This window comes from Botryllus schlosseri, chromosome 11, assembly GCF_051294905.1.
Source record: "Botryllus schlosseri isolate E-star chromosome 11, Bs_hap1, whole genome shotgun sequence".
In the NCBI taxonomy this organism is placed as follows: domain Eukaryota; kingdom Metazoa; phylum Chordata; class Ascidiacea; order Stolidobranchia; family Styelidae; genus Botryllus; species Botryllus schlosseri.
This window is the reverse complement of record NC_137246.1, coordinates 11,603,839-11,618,762: the sequence shown is the minus strand read 5'-3', so window position 1 is coordinate 11,618,762 and position 14,924 is coordinate 11,603,839. Positions and strand designations below refer to the sequence as shown.

The 14,924-nt window shown below is 38.5% G+C and overlaps 1 protein-coding gene across 3 annotated transcripts in view; it reads right to left on the bottom strand.

The window, feature by feature from the left end:
• Positions 1–14,924, bottom strand: part of LOC145450942 (dynein axonemal heavy chain 6-like) — an 87,429-nt gene that overhangs the window by 50,057 nt on the left and 22,448 nt on the right. For all 3 annotated transcript variants that reach the window (XM_080329429.1, XM_080329430.1, XM_080329431.1), the window contains 18 exons: positions 14,371–14,461; positions 13,748–13,961; positions 13,386–13,587; positions 13,037–13,129; positions 12,858–12,943; positions 11,808–12,011; positions 10,665–10,788; positions 9,853–10,091; positions 9,165–9,372; positions 7,788–7,990; positions 7,164–7,371; positions 6,612–6,784; positions 6,159–6,306; positions 5,653–5,765; positions 5,337–5,499; positions 2,781–2,893; positions 2,593–2,725; positions 1,512–1,667 (listed from right to left, as the gene is read on the bottom strand). In XM_080329429.1, the coding sequence (XP_080185555.1) occupies positions 1,512–1,667; positions 2,593–2,725; positions 2,781–2,893; positions 5,337–5,499; positions 5,653–5,765; positions 6,159–6,306; positions 6,612–6,784; positions 7,164–7,371; positions 7,788–7,990; positions 9,165–9,372; positions 9,853–10,091; positions 10,665–10,788; positions 11,808–12,011; positions 12,858–12,943; positions 13,037–13,129; positions 13,386–13,587; positions 13,748–13,961; positions 14,371–14,461 (2,871 nt within the window). The remainder of the gene's footprint in view (positions 1–1,511; positions 1,668–2,592; positions 2,726–2,780; positions 2,894–5,336; positions 5,500–5,652; positions 5,766–6,158; positions 6,307–6,611; positions 6,785–7,163; positions 7,372–7,787; positions 7,991–9,164; positions 9,373–9,852; positions 10,092–10,664; positions 10,789–11,807; positions 12,012–12,857; positions 12,944–13,036; positions 13,130–13,385; positions 13,588–13,747; positions 13,962–14,370; positions 14,462–14,924) is intronic.

Sequence of the window (14,924 nt, the reverse complement as noted above, 5' to 3'; positions counted from 1 at the left end):
GATTTTTAGATATGAAATGCAGACTAATTACAGAGTACTAAACATGAATTGCTGGTAAATCGCGTAAAGCGCGAAAAATTATTTCAGTTGAGCTCAGCTTCGCCCCCATTCAGATGCTTTCACGCCCTCAAGTGGAGCACGCTCCCCAGTTTGAGAACCACTGCCTTAGAATTATAATGGTGAAATATACTAAGAAAAAGTTTAATTAATCCCTGCATTAATTCAATATTTAGTACGCATTTTAATAATATTTTTAAAAAGTTTCTTTTGACTCTCACGGGCCGCACAAAACGGTGTTGCGGGCCGTAGTTTGCCTACCCCTGCTCTAAGGTAACATTGTTAGGTTGGCTAGAAAAACGTTGCACACAAAGTGAAGCCATTACAGTTGTTAAATTTTAATTTATTATGAAAAAATTTAAAAACTGTAATAGCTTCACTTTGTGTAAAAACTGTAATAGCTAACCCATGAAGTTGTTAAAGCTGTCTACAAAAACCATGCATAACAAATTTCACCCAATTTGCTATCAGTAAATACTATATTTTCAATTCCAAGATTTTCAACTACCATAACTTACTTCTGCCAGTCCACGCCAAATTTGTTGTGTATCGTCTTATTAGAATGCTTGACCATTTTATGGGGTAGATAGTAAACATTAAAAAAATCATTTATTTTATAATGAATACAAATTTATTCTAACTTTGCTCTACTGGTCGGAATTGAGTCATATTTGGTGTGCAACGTTTTTTAGCCAACCTAACAATTTTACTTAACAACCGTGAAAATTGGAGAAAAAGGGTATTTTTGATCAACCCTAATATTCACCCACCAATATTGAAACAGTCCAAATAAAATAAAAGCACATACTACGATGCCAGACAAGGAACTCAATTACAAATGCAATTACTATTATGTAAAAGATACTCAATACAGGCCCTTGAATTCGAAATGCTGCGGCGGGTCGAAAATATGAATTCATCATCTTTTACCACTGCAAATGCCGAAGTTGAGTGCAAAAATGATCAATTGGAAAAATACTGGAATGGAAAGGACGTAGTTTATTTTTGTCCTTGATGTTTTTGTGGCATATACACCAACTCGATGCGCATATGCCGCTGGACAAGGAAGGTGCAGATATAGCTTTTATTACAGCTTTCTAAGTCTTGCACCACCCCTCCATGCTATCCCAGGATCGAACCCACGACCTACCGCTCAAGAAGCCGGACGCTTAACCAATACGCTATCTTGTCAGTGTGACCAAATCCGCTGCTGACCGGATTAAGTCTATCATATAATCCGAACTTACTTGATGTATTCACAATACTAATTTTAGAGATTTATCATTACCTGCCATAGCTCGTATATATGCCTCTGTAAACTGAAATCTGTTGCTAAAGACAAATTAGTACTGGTAGCCTATTCGTTTGTAATTCACACGTAAACGGTAGATGACTGAGCACTAATTAAATTAAGTACTTGTAATTGACATAAGTTGAAAAAAACAAGTAAATACCTCTAAAAACGATTTAGCTTCACTCTGTAACTGTCTTTGTATATCTGCAGTAGTGAAAATGGCTTCGAGATACAACCAGTTTCTCTGGCACTGCATCCATTCATCCAAGGTATGAGAAAATAAGCCGAGGCGGCGATCCCAATCCTCCACTTGATTCTAAGAAACATTTATTATGTGCTAAAATGCCCCCACCGAGAGTAACTTGTGCACCGACACACCAGGTGTGAAGGCTCTGTGCCATGTGACATTTTTGTGTAGAATTTAAGTTTGGTTCCCAACTTAAATACTTGTTAGAAGAGCTTCTTGGAGGTACAGAACTTCAATATACGATTGAAGAGTAGTATTCATAATGAAATGAACCTGAATATTTTCGGCTGACACTCGTCAGGGGTGATCGTCAGCAACTAGTAGAGAATTGGAAAGAACATTGTTTATCAACAATCGTATCAAAAATGACATGAAATTTCGAATAAGAGAGCGTTCAATGTACTATTTTTAGATGATACACGAACCTCTTTTTCAGCCCTGGTTGACGTATTCTGGTAAAAGCCGAGCCAAGGCACACAAATGAAAGTCGCACAAACGGGATAATCCAGCAAATGTTTGCCAGTGGCCGAATTTACGACCTTTGACTGCTCTACATCAAGTTTCAGGGGATGAGTCAAGGGTGAGCTTTTCTCCGAGTGTGATGCGCGATTGCGCGTGTTCTAGTAAATCTGGGGACATGCTGTTTTAAGCATTCCTGCAAACGCTCTGACATTCTTCCCACGTAGCCACAATCACAGTGGCACTTATATTGGTAAATTGCATTACTTTGTTGAAGTACAGGACTTGTTAGAGTATTCAAGGGCGCATTTCTTCAACAATGAGATTTGATACAAGTGATTATTGCGATTGATTAAAGATAAGAAAATCAGCTACATTAGTGTTTAGAAAGTATCCAACCAGACATCAGAGACATTGACGAAATAGTTTGCCTGGTCCCACGTGACTTGGTGCTCAAACTAATAGCCTGATATGTGACTTGAAAATGAACAGGATAATTCATTAGTATAGGTAAGCTAAAACAAATCATGCATACCTTGATAGGTTTCACATATCTTGAGCCCCTGATTGTGCCAATGGTCACTTGACTTTCATCCAGCAAAGTAACAATATCATCCGCTGCAGTGATGATCATCACTGTTTTGCCAGCAGATTGATGTGACACAAGTCTGTGCAGAGCCTCCGGTTATACAAAGACTTATTCATATTAGTATACATTCTTACTTGAAGTCGGTCTGATTCCATAAGTCTACAAGCTTATAGAGCATATTTTCCAGAGTGGCTTCGTTTGATGCTTGAGTTGATATTTCAGAAATAAGATCTTTATGTTGCGATATCTACAAAAGTAAATCACTGATACATTCCACTGGTTATGATTGGAGAGTTTCATTGGCAATAAAGTAGGTAGTACAGTTTCGAAGGTGACTCGAGTCAAGTCAAAATTGAAGTCAAATTGAAATTTCAAAGTGGGCTATGAGTGATAGTCAGGCCTGTTTATTTTTGGATTTCTCCAAAAATAACAAAAATAGCTTAGTTTTGGATGTTTTCAAATTTTATTTTTGGAGAATCTCCAAAAATAAGAAATGAAGGTGTTTTTAGCCCTAATACTACATAGAAAACTTCACCGAAAGTATGTTATTATCATATATTCATGATCTTCAACACATCGACATCATCAGTGATCTTGATCTAACTTTCTAATACTTTCGTCACAAAGTCTTTGGCCTGGAGAATGCCCTCCAAATAAAAATCAGTGGGTGACGCCCGGTAGAGACCTTTCTACCAGTTGGTTTTCGAGAAATCGGCTTCGACCGTCGCAGTTGTGGGAAACATCGAGCCATGTGGGTCCAAAGAACTGTCGCTCGTCAATAATGCGCTTGAAAGTGACGTCCATTTTGTGTCGGACAGACATGGATTGGAATTGGTCTTCGATATTCTGTACCTACTCAGGTGTCCACTTGTCACTCGACAGCCCACCCGGGTGTTTGTCGATCAATTCACTGAGCTGCAAATAAAGTAGCTTACATATATGTATCACTCTTGCTTATATTATTAGAATCTAAAAGAGCAAGAAGTGTTTGTTCTGTCCTGCCTACGAGGTTGCACCACTTGGTGTGGTAGACAAGGCAGAACCCCTTCATTGTCGGCAACTTCAATTTTCTTTATGCCGTCGATGAGCCCTGCTATAAGGCTCCTGGCTGCCTCGAAAGTGGACTGCTTCTCTTCTTCGTCGATATTCTCGAGAAGGTCGAGGACTGCACAGTGAACACTCTGATCCTCCACGAAATTGCGTGACTCAGTGAACTTGACAGTCCAGCATCCTATGACCAGAGGACCTTCCTTGCCGCGGGTGTCATTGTCCCAGTCCTGAGCACCGAGCTCGAAGGCGTTCGACCAGGCGATGGAGCTCATCCTGATGCTCCACGATCAGATGGCCAAGTCCCTGAATCTTTGTGACGGTGGTTCTCAGCTCTGTGGCCATGCGCTCGAAAACGATCAGTTGGATCCACTACTGCAGCGGAGGTGCACAGGCCGGACTTTTATCGTTTATAACCCCGAGGAGTTTGGTACGGTGTCTAGTCAACCAAGTGGTCATCTTCTTAGTTGACAACCAATATGTGTCTACAAACTTGGGGCACATACTTTTCTTTTCCTGGATCAAGTCCTGTTGCCGTTAGAGGTAGCCATTCAGTCCCATCATCGTGTGGAAGAAGTTATTGTTGTAGAGATGGCGGTATTCGGCCTGCGTCACAAGGTCCCGCCCGCACCACACTCGCACGATTTCATACCATACCGCCTCTTCAACCCTTGTGGTGTCGCCTCTCATCCTTCCAGTGAGTGGAAGTACTTTTAGTGTTTTGGAGACCCCCTCCCGCACACACATGCTGTTTTTCTGTGTGGTTGTGAGTTTCCTGGTTGTTTCAACAGTAATTATACTGCTCTGACTCGTGCATTTCACTAAAAAACTTGAAAAAACATCATCCAAAAAAAGCTTATTTTTGGATGTTTTCAAATCTTCTTTTTGGAGAATCTCCAAAAATAAAACCCAATATCCAAAAATAAACAGGCCTGGTGATAGTTCAAAGTCATTACATTTTCCTAGCTGTATGAAAGACAGATTGATTGGTCATTTATCTTGAATCAAATAACGAATATAAAGTTAAATACACATGCAATAACCTGTTGTATCGCACAAAAGTAGAACTGCTAATAAAATAAGTGAGTCAAAATAGAGGATCGAATACGAAGACTAAAGAAGTTGAAATAAACTGATATGGTACAATATACTACCCATCTAGAGAATATAAATGTATAAACTATATTCGTTTGACTTAAATCATACAAGAGGGTTGGTTAAGGTGAGCACTGCGCAGTGTAAGCACTGAGCTGTCTAAGAAACAGAGATAAACAAGATGCAGTAATTTATTCGACACATAAATTTTGACTCGTTGACTCGTAATTGACTCGTAAATTTTGCTTCAAGTCATGAGTCAATCCACATTTCTGGAGCGCCGAGTCAGGTCAAGTCATTTTTCCAAAGTGATTCGAGACAAGTCAAGTCATACGAAAAGGTTGATTCGAGTCACCCCAAAACATAACAAGATTGCAATACAATGAAGCCATGGAAAGGAGTCGAAATGACTTGGTGAGTTTTTGATCTGATCCGGCCATGGTTCAAATCCATGACATACCACCGAGACTCCTGACGCTCAATAACGCTGCCATCTCTGCACTTAGTAACCTAATGAAGTAGAAATTTAAATAAAAAACCTTGCATACCCTTAATTCTAAGAAGCCGCCAAGAGTAAAATCAGAAGTTCGTATGATTGACCTTCCGACAGCAAATTGGATTTGATCCCAATGTCGCTGCTTCAGACAAGGATTGTGCAATGCCGCAATCACAGGGACGCCTTGTTTGAAATCAAAGACTGATTGCTTGAGTCTGTAAAATGAATTTGATGGCGTTATCAAAGTTATTCTTAACATGCGTAACTTTTAGGACGGTATGGTCAGGCATATTCTAATAAGTCTAATTATTGCTTAATGTGGAACATCAACGTAATCATACATGACAAACAATACTGTATTGCCTCACTTTGGTAAAATCTCGTTTGATGGAAGACCTTTTTCCAACATGAACATGCTTTGGGTGAATCTGTTGACATTCTTTTGTAGCGCATCCACGTTCAATTTTTGAAATGCAGTAGACTGAAATGCATAGTATTGATACTTAAATTACCTCTATCCCTAATTAGTCAAGTTATTTTAGCTGTAATCATCTTGGTACCATCGATAATGTCTCAGTGATTGTGAATAACCTACCAGCAAGTTTGATTTGAATATAGATTTGCATTACTAATTACTCTGCAATGAATAGTAAGCCTGGAAATCAAAATAATTGCAAATTTGATGAAGAGAAAGTAACAAGTCTAAATGACTTCGTGAGGTTAATCAATAACACATCAGTGGGTCCGATATTTGAATATTCTCTTGTACTTCGGTTATGCTATGTAACAGTACCTACTTCTTACTGAATAGCAGTATTCTCACTCAATGTTACTTGATGTCAGAGGAATTACTTAAGTTCAGTATATAGGCTACCTTCCAATCTTCCAGCAATCGTGCCCATTCATCTTGTGACTCCCAAAGCAATTTCCGCAGAGTCAAGTCCCTCTCGACCTCTGATAAATCTGCTTGGACTTGCTGTGCACTGACGCTGCTTGTTGAGTTATCGGCAAGTAATGCCTCTCTGAAATGCAATTGTAAAATAGAAACAGCACACAGCTACGCTAAGTAGCTTGCATTTCTTATTTCTCATAGTCCACTACTATTTATGTGTACATGGTTCTAGAGCTGGAGACCTTTCATGAAAAAGGTTCTTGACTTCTTTCCTGGAGATGCCAGAAAGCAACTGTGTAATTACATGGGAGATGTTAGCTTTCAGGAACTGTCTGGTTATAGTACATAGATTTCAGAGTACAGATCTGCTTGCGGCTGAAAATGGTGAAGCTCTCTCTCTATCGATTGCACTTGCACACTGTGAATTGTACTTACACGGAGTATATGTTTTTTCCTTTGCTCGAGTACGAAGATCCAAATCTGTCCTGATAATTGGCATAGCTTCTTGCTTTGCTCGATAAATTCTCCAATTCTTCTGTTAACAGTTTGATTGTCTCCAACGCAACAATGGAAAGCAAGTCAGCATTGAGTAGGTTTGGTGAAGCAACCTGCAAAAATAATTTAGTAAATTCTTAGTTCAGAAATACAATCAAGCATTTGAAAGCTTTCCTTGTTAGGAAATTGTACCTCGATATATAAAGTGCCTGGTTGAATCACAACGCCTGGCTATTTAATGCAACGTCACTTTTCAAAACTGTAAAACACGACTGCAATGGGATGCGAAACCAACAGGTAATATATCGCGTTGAAATTCTGAATCTAAAGATATATTACTCGTTTGTTTCGCATCCCGTTGAGGTCGTGTTTTACACTTTTGAAAAGTGAAGCAAAATTTTCCGCAAAAACCCGCTGGTGCCTTCCGGTTAAACAAATAAGTAAGGTAGCGTAAGCATAGCAAGTTATCAAACCCTTTTATAGTGAATATACCTTATTCTTTATTTCAAACAGTGCATAGCGCAGGTCATGTACGTGTTGGTCGAGATCAGTGCTGAATTTCAGTATATTCTCATCTTTACGAGCTTGACAGAATAAAACAGTCGATTTCAGATGCTGGAATGTTGGCACCAGAGTCTGATAGAGAGCGATGTCTTCGGGATTCAAATCGATGGAATATTGACGGATGATTGCGAATAATCTGAAATAGCACAGAATATGTTTGTACACATTGTCTAGTATTCAAAGAAAAATAAAACTGCAAAGATAATATGATACAAAGTTTAGGCTACTTTTACACCTTTCGTAGATAACTATATGTCCCGATCATTAATAACCAACCAACCGAGAGATAGGTAATTTGCATATTGCCTTATGTGAAGCATGTTGGTGAAAAAATTAGCATAACCACGACCGGCACGTGAGTGTGTGAATATACAGTGGAAAAACTGGCAAAAATCCCTACAATCTAAAACCACAGTCAAAATTGTACATCTGTGAATCTTAAAAATATGGCCAACCCAAGCTAAAACAGTAGTCTTCCATGAGCTGCTTATCGAAAATCACTCAAACAGCTACATCATCGGGTCCCAGTTTCATGGTGACAAATTTTGATACCTGTTGACTACAGTGAATTCTTTTTCCAAAGTAACCATTTCCGTTTCCAGCCTTGCAAGAAAAGTGAGATGTTCCACAAAATGTTCCACGGACGTTGGTTCTGAGTCGAGCTTACGACACGCTGCCCGGATCACTCGTAGGAGTTCTTCATTTCTATGGACAGCTATCCCCGGTAATCGATCATGAACGGCATTTACAACATTCTGTAAAGTGCCAAGGTAGTGATATCCAAGATTTTCTTACAAATACTGTGTGAAGCAGCAATGACACTCACACCAGCACTTCTTCTGTCTCATCACCACCTTATCACATTCATGACATCATTACTTCACCCTCCAAATAACCTGTTACAGTTTTTAGCCCAGTGGTCCCCCAAATTTTTTGATGTATCCCTCAAATCAAGCTCTACATGTCTTCATAGCCCCCTAAAAGCTAGAGATTATCGATAACAAAGTATACCGTATACCATATCTACTCTTCAGTAGCACACAAAGTAGGTTTCATCTGCTTATTTCATTCACGCGAGTCGTATTGTTTATATATAACTTCTACTTCATTGTTTTTGTTGCAATTTTTTCATACTAACTATTTTCAAGTGATAAGTAGTTTTTGTATCATTTCAACGACGCATTTCTACAAAGTAATTCGTAAGCAAGTAGTCCAGGGAGGCTGCATTGTACACTCAAAAGAACCACTGTTTTAGAACCTATCTATATATGCACTGGAGGTTTTCAAAATAACGTTTTGTTCCAAAAGTTTGCAGCTATTTGATAAAAATGTTAGGTGGGCTAAAAAACTGTTGTGCACCAAATTGAGCTCGATTCAATTAGTAGACGTGAAGCTATGGGTTTGAAAATTTTAAATTTATTATGGAATAGTTACTTTTTTTTCGAAATTTTACTGTCTACCCAATGAAATTCTTGAATTGTCTGAAATAGCTATGCATAACAATTTTTGCTCACTCCCAACAATTAACAGCGAAGTTATTGCAGTTGTAAATTATGGATTTGCAAAATTAGCATGGATGGTGGGGATTCCAAGAACTATCAATGAAAAACTCAAATAACTTCGCTTCTACGGGTTGGAATTGTGTCAAATTTGTGTTACATCGTTTTTGCAGACAACTCAAGAATTTATGAGTATATATTGAAATTTGAAAAAGATGTTTTTCAATTCTTTTACAATAATTTCAATATTTTGAACTCCTATAGTTTCACATCTACTTGTGGGAATGGAGCCAAATTTGGGGTGCAACGTCTTTTTTAGCCAACCAATCTTTGAACAATCCTAATATGCACTCGTTCTGTTAAAATCAAATGAGCTCTGCCTGAATACCTGTCGGCAATTGAATTATGATACAATAATACAAGAATATACCCGAGGAAATGGGAGGGAAGCGTTGTAAAACGGTTTGGTATCAACGTGCAGCAGTCCTAATCGTCTCCGCGGTTCCATCTGACGCATTTCACGAAGCATGTCAGTATGTTGTGCAAGAACGGTTGAAAATTCGTCAGGGCCCCAGTCATATTCGGCGAGCAACGCATGAACATCGACGCTTCTGGACTTCTCTACCATTCCACAGTATCTTAAGAAATAGAATACTGATCACTTCCATCACAGTATGGAAAGATTGAGAAATGTTTAGTGGTATATGCGTTGCATTTCAAAATGGTATGCTCTCTGAAAGCGACTGCTACATCGACATCATACCACTTGAAAGAAGCTGCACTAAAATGACTCATCTTTTGAGAGAATTGAAGAATAAAGTATTTGAATACATGGCACGACAAGTGGGAGCATGCAGCTTAATCTAGCCAACGCTTACGAAAAAAGGTCCTACTATCTTCACGGAATATACCTAACAACAAATGAGCAACAGTGTAGGCTATAAGATAGGTTTTCCAGAGAACTGAAGAAGAAAGGCCTATCTTGCACTTTCAAACTTTTAGTGAAATGTATAAATTCATTCAAATAACATGATGAATTGACGGTTTCATTTCCATGATATTATTCAAAGGATTCGTGACAATGACTATCAGTAATATTCCAAACAATATGAAATTACTTCAGAAATTTGGTTGAATACTCGTGCACTTGATCGACAGACGCCACAACAAGTTTTATCATTTCTTCAACATTGTCGATATATTCGTTATCTTCCCCTAAAAGTAATTCGAGATCAGGCCACGGTCGACGGGTTTCTTCTTCCATTGCCTCTTCTTCTTCATCGATATTCAAACGGAGATCAAATTCCGGGGCGCGAGTGAATTCAAAAAGTGTGGGATCATGCGAACATGCTTGCACCTAAAATTAAATTTATCTATTTAATTAACTCCATTAAAAATGAAAGCGGGAAACATCAATATTATCATTCATTCGCACTCATTCAACATGAGGATTTCCAAGATGACACTTTTCAAGTGTTATGTTTATCTATAAAATATGCATAGATTGGAATACTTGTTTCAACAACAATGCCTATAACCAAGTTAAATAGTGAAACCTCGCCAGGAAATATCAGCCAAGGCCTGACTGTATCTGAAAGCTATCGATATCAATATTCAGGACTTGATGGAGGGTGAGTTATGTTGTTATTGAATCACCGTATTATTCGAGGCTGACACCCAATCCCGACAATTGTCAGCTCGAGAAGATTAGGTTACATAATATATGAATTTGTCATTCTAGTCAAATGGTTCTGCGCTAGCCCGAGGAACAGTTACACTAATCTTCAAGCCTTGGCGAAAATCTACAAGTCCGCAATACACATCTAACTACACATCTGATAAATTTCAAGCAATAATTTGCATGTTATTGTACACGGCACTGTTTAGTGAACGCATTTTTCATATTAAAATATATCGGTAGAAAACGTACGCCAGATACAACACTTTCAAACGTGTCGAGCAGATCTTGAATTCCATTCTCAAACTCAGGCTTGGTGGGCGACAGTATAACAATTGGCTTCGTTTCCATGGCTTTTGATGATTTCCGAGATGCACTGGAAAGAAAGTGGATATATTTGGATTGGTTACAACGATAAGGCATGGAACGCATCTCACATAAGTAGGCCTACAAATTGGAAAAAGTTTGATTCTTGACTAAAAACTTGACAGATGCAAAATAATGTAAGGTTGGAAGATAGATTGAACACATTCCCCATACACTTGAATGGAATACCTGACTGCTTCAGTGCAATCAATGGATCCAGCATAAAATATTCAAGCTCACAGACGCCAAACTTCTTGAAATTGGTGTCAACAAATATTTCGCCAAGATCACCATTGAACGACAATGTGCACTAGTAGCGCTAGAAAGGTTGCTATCTTATTATGATTTTAGAAGGAACAGTGTTGCAATCACTCGAGTCATGACTCAACTCGAGTCACGATTCGGTGAAATGACTCGAGTCATTTTTTCAAATGCGTAAAATGATTCGACTCGAGTCAATTTCTGTAATGACTCGACTTGTACTCGAGTCATTATGACTTGGAAGTGTAGTAAAGTTACTACGTTATGGGTATTTCGTCTATCAGTCCTGTCCTGATACTTGGAAAATAAGCCAAGAAACTGAGGAAATTTACCATATTATGAATGCGAGCCATTCTATATCACTCGAGCAGAGTTGAAAAAAGTGGGTGAACCGGAATGAACTCATAAACTGAACCGTAAACACAATAACTTGACTCGGACTCGAGCTTCTACTCATCGACTTGAACTCGTACTTGATTTAGTGGAAAATTGAAAATGTCTTGACTTGAGTCAAAACTATAAAACTGAGATTGACTTGTGACTTGGTTACAACTCTGAGAAGGGGTTTTCCAAAAGTTCCTTCCTCTGTCACTCCATTATAAAAAAGAAATTTCAACGTGACACAACAGTTACCGATAATTTACTAGTGTAGTGCGCTGACTGCCAATTAGGCTAGCCATGAATAATAACGCTTTCTAGACATCAAATTCCAGACAGTGACAACAATTAACTAGATCGACCACAAATTCCAGCAATGTAAAGGCGTACCTGCTTGTAACACTCTGCGAATCTTGATCTGAAGTATCATCTTTTGTGCCTGATTTCCAATCATCATCCTCCTGTGAGCTCCTTTCTAGAGCTTCAAGATTTGGGAATGAAACCCGTTTTCCACGGCGATCGCGGATTTTTTCCGCATCTTCTTTGTCCAACTTTTCCGACGCTCGCAAATTGGCAATTGCTGACATCCTGCTCCTGGAAAAACACATAGGGCCTGCCGGTAATTATTGAATTACAAAATACGAATAGTCACAATAACTTCCTATACTGTGGAATCCGCGGAGGCTTATTAAGACACCTCTTTATTCGGACAAAATGCTTGGAAGCGAAAAAAAAAATTGTGGACACACGTTCGAAATTTCTATCTTTAAGGCCGCGTTGTAATGACACGAGTAGGGCTGGGCAAAATCGAGTACCTCAGTGATTCGATTCTGAATCACGTAATATGCTCCAAGTCGAGTAATCGAGTAGCACCCATTATGATGTGATAACGGTTCAAAGTTCAAATATGTACCGTTTATGCCACCACATAGAATATAATGCCTGTTATCCATCTCATAAATGATACTTTGGTATTTTTTCGACAATACCGATTTAATTCCACTTGGTGACAACGTTGTGGGATAATCATGACTTCGGAAATGTGCTATGTCCAGTAACCTTTGTAACTTTGTACGATATGTTTCGTTTGCTACGATACCGCCAATCAAGGTTTCAAGGCTTCAACAGTGAAAATTGGTATAGAAACTATAATTCTCGTCAATAAATAAACTGCAGAACTGCACATATTGACTTGGACTCGGGCCTCTACTAGCTAAGTTGGACTCGAGCATGACTCGACGGTGAATTGAAAAAATGACTCGACTTGACTCAACACTATAAAAGTGATATTGACTTTTGACTCTGAACCTTGTGACTAGGTTACAACCCTGTCGTCAGGTTATGACACAATCAGCAGTAATTCGTTCGTTTTACCACAAGCTGAGTGATTTCAGTGAAATAATGTCGACCCATGTAGTAACAATCAACAGGCAGTCATACATATTTGCTCGTCTCCTGCTAGACCTTGAGCTCGCACTGCTTCTCCTGCTGTTCCCGGATTCCGCAATATTCAATTGTAGGCGAATCTGCAACATTCAAAATGATATAAGTCGTGGAGATTTCATCAGAAAATACCCAAGCAGAGCTTTTAATAAGTATAATTGAGACAAATTTCTTACCAAGAAGACGGAATGTGGGAGTCGGTTCAATTCATCGTCTCTCTTATCTTGCTCCTGTGATTTCACTTCATCGTCTTCGGAGTCATTTGAAACCTGAGATAGCAGTCGTTTCTATGGGTTAGCAAGATACACAATTTCCTTCTCCTATTGGGTTATAACGGAACAAAACAATTTGAAAGTTAAGATGGCCAAATGGACATAATAAATAAGTGTTGGTTGAAATGATTTGAGAGTAGTGATTGCAGTCGACAGTTCATATTATTGATTACACATAAAACACATTAATCAGAAGCAAGTTTGTATATTCCACAATACAATTCCTTCTACTGAAGTAATAAAATGCTCTCACAACGCTTCCTGATCGCAGGCCAGTATATGAACTAAAGCACGATTGTTCGTCATCGTCTTTGGAGGCATCAATAACTTCATAACGAGCAAGTTTTGTGCTTGATTCGACAACTTTCCGATCTTCAATACCCGTAACTATCCTCTTCAAATGGTGCAGCGATTTGTGACCATTTAGTTCCCCGTCCAAGGTAACTTTACTGTACCTGTGGCACAAGGATATTATCAACAAAATATCTATTTGAAAAGAATGCACATTCAGAATCAAAAGATAAGCAACTGATACCACATGCTACTTATAAGTATCACTAAGTAACTGATAATGCACAAACGATACTATTCAGAGAAGTTAAAAAACACACTTACAAATCAGCGATGGCTTTTAGATGAAGATTCTCTTCATTCTCATCGAGATTAAAATTGGCGGAACAAGAGATGAATGAAAGCAGGCACTTCACAGCAGTTGTGATCAAACGATGCAGTAATTCCAAAAGTATGTTGTCGATATGACGAATGAAATCTTTCATTCTTGATAAAGTTTTACGCCATATCGCCAATTGAGCAAAAGTCGGTCCGGTATCTGAATTCATAGTCATCAGAATAGTAAATGTACTTCAGGTGGAAACAATTGTCAGAATTGCATTTAAAAATTGCATTGTGCTTCATTTACAAGATATTAAAAACTATGGTTGATGATATAACTTATAATCGACCAAAATAAACAGGGAAAAAGGGGTTTAAAAACATTCTTATTACTGAGGCATTGAGGGAGTTCCTAAGAACGATGAGATAGTTACTCTTTTTTGTACACACCAGAGTATAATACTACAAAATGGCTACCCAAGAGCGTGCCACAAATTTGTGATTTGTATACGAACAAAGAAATATTGGCATTTCAAAAGGGTGGATTTTGAGTATGAAAAGGAGATTTCGATTACCAGTCCCGCCTGCGTACCTCATTCATTGACAGAATTTAAAATGATGAATACCTTCATCAACGGTAAGCTTGGTGGTGTATCTTCTTCTCTGCACTTTTCCCAATCGGACATCCTTACTAATTCCCTCACTTTCAACTGCAGCCTAAGCAACACAATCCACATTTGATATACATGACACAAATTATGCTACTATACATGAAAGTTTACCAAACCTATTTCTATAGCATCTCACACTTTTAAAGCTCATGCTTGCACATAAATAATATGATACGGTACCTGATGTTTAAAACACTATGGTCAATAAAGGCATATAACAAGCGTATTGTATGAAAACTACTTGGATAGCAAATCAGGCCCCCAGACAATAGGAGAATAATGTCTGTTTCTTGAAAATTTGATTCTGTGTAGACGTGCATTGTCTCAATAAACTGCGAAAATGCTTGCAAAATGGTCTATACCTGGAAATCGCAAAAAGTGGCAGAGGCGTCAACAGTGCAACCTCTAGTACATTCACATCATCAAATATAGCTTCATCTTCATGCAAAACAGTCTCCAATGATAATAAGTTAAGTGTGACATGATGGAAGATTACAGCAAAAGTTGCA